The sequence below is a fragment of the Leucoraja erinacea genome, chromosome 26 (genome assembly GCF_028641065.1).
Source record: "Leucoraja erinacea ecotype New England chromosome 26, Leri_hhj_1, whole genome shotgun sequence".
Taxonomy (NCBI): Eukaryota; Metazoa; Chordata; class Chondrichthyes; order Rajiformes; family Rajidae; genus Leucoraja; species Leucoraja erinaceus.
Genome location: NC_073402.1, coordinates 23,392,578 through 23,403,693, shown reverse-complemented (window position 1 = coordinate 23,403,693; position 11,116 = coordinate 23,392,578). Strand labels below are relative to the sequence as shown.

Here is an 11,116-nt window from a genome sequence, read left to right as displayed (position 1 = left end):
CCATCGTTGGGTAGCTATGCTTTTCTCAGGATTCTAGGTTACATTGTAAAGAAAGGGTTGGACCAATCACTGTTGATAGTTCTTTATCCACAAAGTACTTGGTCAGATCTGCATCATAACTGGTTTATTCTTCTATGGATCTTTATTGCTTTCAATAGATGTGCCTCAACCATAAAGTTTTACTAGCTGTATATCAGTTTTACATCCTACAGATCTTGGCCAGTTCTACATTTTATAACTATGTCCCCAGCAAATTCCAAATGCAGCTGATGGAACGCTGTCTGAGCCACCAGTCTCTTGCTTGACCTTCCAACGCAAGATTGCCCATCATCATTGTTCTGCTGATGTCCACTCATGCTCATTGCCAACAGTGCACTTCTGCCATAATTAATTCCACCTCCGATCTTCACAAGCAATAATCTATCAAGCTACCGAGGCTGCAAAAAAACCTATCATTTTAATCACGTTTAAATTAGGGGCAATATATTTGTACAATGTTTACCAGGGCGAGCGCTGAGCAGCTAATGCACCTGGCAAAGCATTTATTATTAAGAGGGGATTGTATCGAGCCATGCAGGGCCAACATTGAGATTTCTTCACTTAGAAGAATGTGACTATTTGGAACTCTCTGCCCGAGTATTATGGACAGACAGGACAAATCCACACGATTTTTACTCACTAGGATAATCAATGAATATGAAAATAAGAAGGGACAATGGATTGAGGGAAAAGATCAGCAACAATTTCATTGACTTCAGCAGCTCAACAGGTCATAGTTATGTTCTTTCAAAAGTCACCGGACAAGCCAAGTACCAAAATAGGAATCATCCAATTGTGGAGTAGGATTCTCAACGTCTTAACATATTAAGGAGCAACAAAGTGGAACATTTCAAAATGAATGCAGGAACTATTGTGTTCTACCAATGGCTAATTAACTGGAAGGCTAAGCAATGTTAAACACAAGGCAATCAACTAATGGCATACAATCAACTTGCCTCGATTTCTTTTCATACAACTTTCTAAGTCTGATATTTATCAAAACTTTAAGATGGATCAAATTGCAGTAGACTGGAAATCTGTTGAATTTTGTTCGACAGATGTTGGGGGGGAATTGACAATGAAGAATTCAGTTGCCACTTGTCCCCCAATTTACTCTTGATTTGAATCAATGGGAGGATATCCTCAGCTGTTGCACTCCCTCTGAAACAGCCACTTGACACAGTGAGATCAACATTATTATTAAAAATGGTCATTAATCATTTTTTATAAGTTACAGATCACCAGACAGGTATAGAAAAATGCCTGGCCCGAAAGACTAGCAGAAAACTACCATCATACAAAAAATACTGAGAGGTAGATCCAAGGTATATCAGAATTGTACCATTGCAATTTGATTATTCATCAAAACACTACACTACCAAAATGAAATAGCTTCATACAGTCCCTGAGTAGAGCTTTTCATCCTGAGTTACTTGATTGCAGTTATACATTACAATATATAAAAATACAGAAATAATATATTAAAACATAGCCTGCAAGCACTGTATGAGCGCACACTGATATCTGCATCCAGACTTTAAACATTACTTTAAAAAAAATATCAGTTTCAGCAGAGCTTGTTCTTAAGTTTGGATCAAAGAAATTCCCAGTTATCACAGTGTTGGCTCCATACACCCCTGATGGATTTTTTCAGCTTTAACTAGGTGACCTTTACCTATTGTCTACAGAATTCTACACTCTCAGAATCTGGGCTTTCAGTTCCAAGTTTATTCTGTTCCAGTGTGACAGGGTTTATGACACAGAGGGGCAAAGCCATTCCTCTTAGTCCCTCGTTCCACCCCTAGTCTCAACATTTAATTAGGGGAAGGATTCATCCAGGGTTGTTTTTTCTATTACTTTACTACCATCGAGTATTTTCAGACAGTTCTCAGCAAATATCTGCCTGATGGCATGGTGGGCCCAGAAATTCACTGATGCTGCATTTCATTGGCATGTGCTTTGTTGACACAGCATACCACTAGTACTGTATCATGGGACAAGTCATCCACATTCCATTAGTACAACATTCCATTGTCATAACAAACCCCATCTTTAATACACATGTAAACTCAGGACCTGCATAATGTGGCAGTGTCAAGGAAAACTGAGTCCCCAGCATGAGCTAAAGGACATGCTAGTTGTAACTCCACTCTCCTGTCCAAGTTGAAAGTACAACTCGATATAGACAGATAATTGGAGTGGTTGACTCATGACTGTTCATAAGCCTTCAGTATTGAGGAAACATTCCCATACCAACATTAACCGAATGCCTCTATATGATAATCCAATTTTACTTCCAATAGAACTTTGGTTAATAGAAAGCTACAACCATTTATTTGCAAAAAGAAAAATATAAATATAGACCCCGTTCAAAATATCCTGCAACTGAATAACCCTTTTACTGTATAGTGGGACCCTAATGAATCCACAACTCCTTGGGCAGTCAGTTCTTTGACTTCAGGTGCAGACCAAAGCAAGACTGATCTGAGATTAGACAAACCCAAAAGATGAGGGGGGGGGGGGAGGAATTTAAGAGGTGATGAGCAAAGGAATAAGATGTACCATCATCACTGGCTTATAGGTGGGCTTGCATTCAGCATTTGACAATAAGCATGTGCTACGAGAGCTAACACAAGGTCAGGAATGACTTGCTCCCTCCCAAGCCCAGGATTGCCACAGTGAGCCTTTTGTCTCTGTTATCTACTATGGCTAAGCAATGTCCCATTACTGAAGACCAGCTCATGCCTCAAGCAGCTGACCAGCTGGGATTTGACCTACATTTCTTTAAAGACATTGCAAATCTAGTCAGTTGCTTAGTGATTCCTAACGTCCTTGAGATCAAAATTTCTTGAGGTAAAAGTGAGGCAGCCTGAAGTAGATCTGAATTCCCTTCCCAATCCCACTAGCAAAAACAAGGAGTAAAGCCAGAGGACATCATTTACTTGAAAGAGAACAAATAGAATCCCAGTGACAAGATGAGCTCCGGCAAAATTGAGACATGGGAATGGCAGGAGTTGGGAATGGGATCCGTGAAGTGTGCCTAGAGACCTCCATAGATCTGAACATCAGTATGGTGGATCAGCGACTAGATTAATTAGTGACTTGCCCCAGTCTATGCTGGATCTTCTCCAAAATATGTGGATTCCATCAGAATCTCCAGGCCCAACAATATTAAATAAAGGAGCTGAAATGGACCAAGGGAAGGGTTCTACCCCTGGAGATTTCCATTTCAGATAAATGTTACGTTTGGTGCATGAAAGGAGCAAGTGTCCTGGCCTATAAGAAGCCAATAGGGTCCAATAAGGGCAGGAAAATGAGTTCCAGCTGGGATATAGAGTTCCTCTTGGGGTATTTTGGGTCCACACCAAGAAATAGTATCTCCGAGTGGTGGGATCCTTTCCTCATTCCCCACCACCCCAAAGATGAATGGGTGCCGAGTGAGTGATTCAATCCTTTAGAACATATGGGGATGCAAATGCACCCCAAAATGTTATCCAAGATCTAATCCCCCACAACCAAATGATGGCCCCCCCACCAATGATCTCACAATCTCCAAAGGGTCGGCAAAGGAGGGTACAAGCTCAAGGTAGCTCCCCGAATCTTGCCCCTTGCACCTGTGGAGCCTTTCTTTATTGTGCAATGTTTTTCTATTAATGACGAGGTTAATTCCCATCTCAAACTCCTAGTTGGAAGCTAGGAACTTCCCAAAGACCTCGCTGTGGAGTTGACCCATACTTATAGGTTTAATAGGTTTTATATAGCCCGGGGTGAGGAAAGGGAGAGATATACCCCATCCACACATTCTGGTTGTGGATTACTTGGTGGCAATTATGTATCTGGCGAGCTCTCCAATCAAACATGAGCTTGAATGCCAGAATGAGATGTCAATTTCAGACTAAATAAAAAGTCTTGTTAGAAAAGTGGCTATGAAATTGTTGGATTGTCATTTTAAAAAGCCAACTGGTTCACTCAAGCCCTTCCAGGTAAGGAAAGCATCCACCCTGATGCAGACTTGAGCTTGAAGGTGACTCCCATTTTCACATCTCCAGGTCACTGCCAGGGTGGACAACAAAGGTTGGGCTCACCAGCGTTGTCAGAATGAGTTAAAACACCTAATTGTGAGAGACTGGTGATTCTTTTAGTTTAGCTTAGATACAGCGTGAAAACAGGCCCTTCGGCCCACCAAGTCCGCAAACGGCCAGCGATCGTCTTACACTAGGACTATCTTACATACTAGGGACAAATTTTACAATTGTTACCAATGCCAATTAACTACAAATCCGTATGTTTTTGGAATGAGAGAGAAAACCAGAGCTCCCGAAAAAAGAACACAGCCTGCAAGCACTGTATGAGCGTGGGGAGAACATACAAACTCCACATAGACAGCACCGTGGTCAGGTTCAAACCCGGGTCTCTAGCGCTGTAAGGCAGCAACTCTACCGCTGCGTAGCCATGCCGCCCCTGATTCAGTAGACATCGCAGGATGGGGATTTACGTGGCAGTTTATAGGACCATAAAATTAAACTCATTACCATTACTATCGAGTAGTGGAGTTCTGCCATTCACCAAATTAAGTTGCCAGAAATCTTAGCACTGATCTTAGCACTGATTTCTTCACCAAATTCATCTCTCAGTGAAAACAGTTCCTCAAGCAACCCCAGAAGTACAAAAGGATTTTCAAGTTTTTAAATATTCTACAACAAACTGGACAGAATTAATGCCAAAACATTGTGCTATGTAGAACTGGGCAGGACCTCTTCCTGTGTCTGTATGAAAATTCTCCATCTGTGACTATAAAGAGGCAGACACAACAAATTCTCAGGGCCTCCTTTGGAGAACCCACATGAACCCTTATGGCCAATGTCACTCACTGCCTGTTATGAGCGAGTGCTAGGGAATGAGGAAAAAATACCTTCCTGTTGCCAACCAGACAATCTTCTGACTGTCAATGATGGCTCTGCTCACAAGGTTTAGGAACAGCCCACTAGTGAACAGTAGGTCTGGGTATCCATGATCTGCATCAGGCTGTTCATCAGGACCTCTGCTGTGCAGTTCGCATCTCACAGAGGCTGAGGAAACACCTTGGTTTGGGGGAAACACAGAGAGAAGGGCTGGAATGGAAAGGGCGAGTGGGAATGGGGTGGGGGGGAAGAGGGGATGGGGGAAGAGAAGGCGGGAGGGGGAGGAGAGGGTCGTTGGGTGGATGGGGAAAAGCGAAGTTGGTGGGGTGAGAGACGAGGTAGGGGGTGGATAAGAAGGAAGAAGGGGAGGTTGGGGAGAAGAGGAGGGACGGTTCCTGGTTCAGCCAATTCAAGGAGAATCTACAGTCAGATGTCTTCAGCGTGTAGTTGGACAAATATTTCCTGATAATTGTGTTGGGAGTTGTAACAACTAGTCCAAATGTACCGCGTCCTGGAGCACATCGTCCCTTCCCAGCCGTGGGATGTTTACTACCTCTCTGTAACACTGGCCTAACATTAGTTACGTGGGTCTGCCAGGCTGTTGCAGATCCATGGGCACAAGAAACATTGAAACGTGGGGAATTTATATTAATCCATTATGGTCGGGTCAAGAAATACTCATGTTTCAATTCTATCATGTGGCTCTAGGACTTTGGTGATGTTGTTAAACCAACCGATACATTGACCGATAAATAGGATTAGGTCTGGTCGTTACGTGGAGCACGGCAATATTTGTCCATCTAAGGAGAAGACGAAGCTTCCCGTTAAATGGAAAATAACCACCCCGGACACGAGGACGCCCAATTGTGCGAGGCATGTTGTTGTGTATTGAAAGTCATGAAGTGGGCGTCAGCTTTTCTTCATTGCGACATTGTGTTTGGGGAACTAAAGTCCATGGGCTGACGTTTATGGACCGACCAGGAGTGAAGGAACCATTGTTGGGTAGTTGATAGTTAGAATACCGTGCATGTTAGCCACAGAAGGGTCAAAAAGATGGTCAGCTAGTCTAACCATTGCTAACAATACCTGGGGGGTGGGGGGTTAAAGTGAGAAATTGGATGGGGAAAAAAGAATGAACCTCTTGCTCTTTACTCCTTGGAAAAAAGGACATGAAGAAAATAAATTGTTAACGTTAAATGAATTGAAATGAACCTCCAGAGATGTGTGTGGTGAGGGGTGGCATAATAGTGAGGTTGGTGGGGGGGAGGGTTTGGGAGAAAAAGAAATGTAATGTCTACAAAGTTTTCTGTTGGAAGAATATCTATCCAAATTCTATTCATGATCAGAATGAGTAGAAGTTGGATTCATATCAAAGTCTTTAGATTGTTTTGGAGAACTGCTAGGTTTAACACTCAGCAGAGAGGGTGAGCCTGAGGTAGTTTTAGATCCTGAAATGGTTCCCAGCACTGACGGTGTGTCAGGTCTTTTTTCTCTTCTGCAAACACGAGCCGGGCCTGCCTGGCTCCTCGGCGGCTTCCTGCAGGGCACCCTCCGTACTCTCAGGAAGGAGCTTCTCCAAGTGCTCGCCCGTCTCCTCCAGGAGCAGGTCGGTGACGTATTCCCCTCCCGCCTCGTGCGGCATGGTCGGCGAGGGTGTCGAGGCCGATGGGCCGGTCGTCGGTTTGCTCTCCTGCCTTCCCTGAGAAGTGGCAGATTGCTGTTGCTGGGCAGCTTTGACTGTGCAATTGGCCACCATGTGGCCAATACTTTGGCAATAATGGCACTTCTTGGGCTGAGGGGCTAGCTTACATTCCTTCGCATGGTGATCCAAACCGCCACAGTTGTAGCATCTAAAGCAAATTTTAAAAGAAAACACAAGGATTAATACGTTTCAGCCTAGAATCTCCATTCTTTTTATAGTACGTTCCCTCAATACAATCTGCATCCAAGCGATCACAGAATTCCACATTACCTTTGCCACTTATGTTTACAACACCTTTAGTGCAACTTCAAAACATCAGGCTGGAGTTCCAGCTATAAAACTGGCCACGTCTCCACCTTCAAGGCTTGATTCTGTATTTGCACCAGGCCCACAACTTCAAGTTGGCTCTTAAAATTGTTCAATGTAAGTATCTATGTGCATATATTGTCACATGTACCAAGGTACAATAAAAAGCTGCTGCCCAGTCAGCGAAAAAACGATACATGATTACAATCAAGCCATCCACAACGTACAGATATAGGGTAAAAGGGCATAACTTTTAGTGTAAGATAAAGTCCAGTAAAGTTTGATTAAATAGGTTGAATAAGTTAGGTCTTTATTCTCTGGAGCGCAGAAGGTTAAGGGGGGACTTGATAGAGGTATTTAAAATGATGAGAGGGATAGACCGAGTTGATGTGGACAAGCTTTTCCCTTTGAGAATAGGGAAGATTCAAACAAGAGGACATGACTTCAGAATTAAGGGACAGAAGTTTAGGGGTAACATGAGGGGGAACTTCTTTACTCAGAGAGTGGTAGCGGTTTGGAATGAGCTTCCAGTGGAAGTGGTGGAGGCAGGTTCATTGGTATCATTTAAAAATAAATTGGATAGGCATATGGATGAGAAGGGAATGGAGGGTTATGGTATGAGTGCAGGCAGGTGGGACTTAGGGGAAAAAAAATTGTACGGCACGGACTTGTGGGGCCGAGATGGCCTGTTTCCGTGCTGTAATTGTTATATGGTTATATGGTTAAATATAATTCAAAGGTCACCAATGAGGTAGATGGGAGATGGTAGTTGGTGAGAGGATGGTCCAGTTGCCTGATAACAGCCTGAGAAGAACCCGGTCCCTGAATCTGGAGGTATGCACTTTCAAACTTCTGTACCCCTTGCCTGACGAGAGAGGGGAGAGAGTGTGACCTGGGTGAGACTGGTCCGTGATTATGCTGGTGGCCTTGCCTTGGCAGCGTGAAGTGGAGATAGAGTTTTGTGTGATAATCTGGGTTGTGTCCACAACTCTGCAATTTCTTGCTGTCCTGGATGGATCTGTTCCCAAACCATCTCTCTACGGTGTGAATATTCTGAAGTATTCTTTTAAATCTTGTGTTCAAAGATGTCTTGTTGCTTTACAGGAGATTGTATTTTTACTTTTAACCGTACATAATGGAAATGAGGAAACACACCTTGGCATCTTGTACCTCAATCCAAGAAGGTACACGAGTTCTCACCCAAATGATGGCACTCCTTCAATACTGTCCCTTCTTTGGCATATTATTCTACCAATACTGACTGCCCTCTGTCCATTCCCTCAGCAAAGATGGCAGGGTGATTTATGAAATCCCTGGTTCTAATGAGTTTCCACAATATTCTTATAATTCATCTAAAATTTTTATTTATATATTTTACTGATGTATAGGGGTCGCTGATGGGGGTAGGAAGATATAAAAGTAATTAAATAGCAAGCTGGGGCTCATTCATTCAGCAAGGGTTTCCACCAGCTTTATTGCGCAGAAACAGTAGGGGGCAATGTCACGCCATTAAACAGCAGGGGCATTGTCATGCCGTAAATAGCAGGGCCTTCAAAGAGCCCGTTAACATTTGCCCAAAACCCGAGATCTCATGCACTTATTTACTTTTACTGCCAATGTATGTGGCTATCACTGCCCATAACAAGAGTGTTGTACTTAATTGTAAAATGACTTGCACACAATGCTGCCCCCACTCTCTGCTGGCACTGTCAGCAGCGACAGAAATAACACATTGTGCTCACCCGCAGTTTCATTTATCAAGTCATATGGGCACAATCCATTGGAGATAGTACCTGCACAATGGGTTCCGTGCTATTTTATTCACTTGGCTAGCATTCATAGACCATCACAATGGCACAGCCTCGCAGCACCAGAGAACCAGCTTCGATCCTGACTATAAGTGCAGTCTGTGCCAATGTATGTGGCTATCACTGCCCATAACAAGAGTGTTGTACTTAATTGTAAAATGACTTGCACACAATGCTGCCTCCACTCTCCAATCTCTGCTGGCACTGTCAGTTGATGTTGAATGAGCGGTAGGGCTGTGCATTGATAGGGGACTAGATTGGAGTGGGTAAGGAGAGTGGAGAAGTCAACATGGTTGACATCACGGCAGCGGTTGGAAATAAAAAGAGTACAGAAGGAAGAAGGGCAACACGGGGCCCAGGAGCAAGAGGAATATTGAAGACCAGAGAAGGGGTTGTCAACGATGGGTGAGAACTCCCAGCCAAAGATGTAGGTCTGGAGGACGATGCAATGGAAGAAGAGCTTGATATCACGACAGGCTCAGAACACATTGAGGTGTCTGCTCGGGAGTACAAAGGTCAGGCCTCTGGTGAGGTGAACACGCACACTGCACTCCATACATACAGCAACGTCAGTCATGTTCAAACCCGGGTCTCTGGCACTGCAAGGCAGCAACTCTACTGCTGTGCTACCACCCTGCCCCAATGTGCCGTGTTCCTGCCCATTCCCTCAGCTTGCTCATGTCCCATTGGAACCTCATTACATCTTCCTCCAACTTACAATCCCATCGTGTTTGGTATCGTCAGCAAGTTTTGAAATATAAACAAATTATTGACACACTATGAAGAACTGGCCAAAGACTACCAGCTGCTTTAGTCCACTAATTGCAGCATGCCAACCCAAGAATGATTTGTTTAATCCCACGTCCTCCTTTCTGTCAAGAGTCAATTCTCAATCTGTGTCAGCAACTCTAACCTGTGGCTAACCTTGTTGATCTTGGACCTTATCAAATGTCTACTGAGAAAGCAAATACACCTCCTCCGCTCTTTCCCCCTTATCTATTCTGCTGTCACATCCACAAATAATTCCAGTTAGACTCACCTACTACTCCACAACACTGTTTTTTTTTTTTTAATTCACTTAGTTCTTCATTTCCTAAGCCTTGCTGAACTCTTGACACTGATTTTTTTTCCGATCTCGAAGCGCTGGAGTACGTCAGCAGGTCAGGCAATGCCTCTGGAGGAAGGCATGGATAGAAGGAGCCCACCCAAAACATCACCTATCTATGTCCTCCCGAGATGCTGCCTGATGCGCTGAGTTACTCCACCACTGAGTTACTCCATGATACCAACATCTGCAGTTACTTGTGTCTCCTTGACTCCAATATATATCCTGCAGATTTTGGGTTTATCTATGAAGATAGATTGAATATAATCATTTAATTCCTCTGCAATTTCCTTATTCTTCATTATAAATTATCCTCTCAAATCACCTCATCCAAATGTAGCAACATTTAAAACGACATTTGGACAGGTACATGGATAGGAAAGGCTTTGAGGGATATGGGCCAAACGCAGGCAGATGGGACTAGCAAAGATGGGGTATCTAGATCAACATGATGTGTTGGGCTGAAAGGCCCGTTTCTGTGCTGTTTGATTCTGACACTTGTCATGTGCCTTTACTGGTATTTTATTTTTTAATGTATCTATAAATGCCCTTTCAGACGGCTTCCATTTTCTATTTTGCCTTTATCCATTTCTTGGACCACATTTGAAAAGTTGAAACATTTTTCCAGACCTCATGCCCAGTGCAGGCAAATACAAGGACAGGGTGAGATTGGGTTGAGCAGGAACTATAGCCCTCCAAGGCATCAGGTTCCGTGCCTGCATGGTGAGATTTGGCTGAGGCATCATCAACAGAGTAAAACACACAAAAGAGCAGGGAATAGACGGATGATTATAGCTCATAGGCTCCATTTGCCAGCCCTTTTCTTATGCCTTAATCACTAGCAAACCCATTGGGAAAATGGCATAATGGCGCAGCTGATAGAGCTGCCGCCTCAGACAACCAGGTCGATCCTGACCTTCGGTGCTGTCTGTGTGGAGTTTGCACACTTTCCCTGTGACTGCATGGGTTTCCTCCAGGTGTTCTGGTTTCCACCCACATTCCAAAGACATGCAGGTTTGCAGGTTAATTGGCCTCGATAAATTACTCCAAGTGTTCGTAGGGAGTGAATGAGATTGTCCGATAGCGTAGATGAGCATGAACGGGCGATAAATGTTTGGTGTGGACTTGGTGGGTGGAAAAGCCCATTTCCATGCTGCATCTCCAAAATAATCTCAATTTTCCAGCCTTTTCGCTTCCGTCTTAATCATTTACAGATAAAAATCATTAAAAATCTGATTGACACCCAGCATCTACA

The 11,116-nt window shown here is 43.7% G+C and overlaps 1 protein-coding gene across 3 annotated transcripts in view; it reads right to left on the bottom strand.

Moving 5' to 3' along the window:
• Nucleotides 1–5,311: 5,311 nt before the first annotated feature.
• Nucleotides 5,312–11,116, bottom strand: part of LOC129709823 (protein lin-28 homolog A-like) — a 63,492-nt gene continuing 57,687 nt past the window's right edge. For 2 of the 3 annotated variants that reach the window (XM_055656431.1, XM_055656433.1), the window contains exon 4: nt 5,313–6,790. In XM_055656431.1, the coding sequence (XP_055512406.1) occupies nt 6,418–6,790 (373 nt within the window). In that variant the 3' untranslated portion in view covers nt 5,313–6,417. Of the gene's footprint in view, nt 6,791–11,116 lie in introns of all 3 variants that reach the window. The other variant, XM_055656432.1, reaches the window with a different exon arrangement.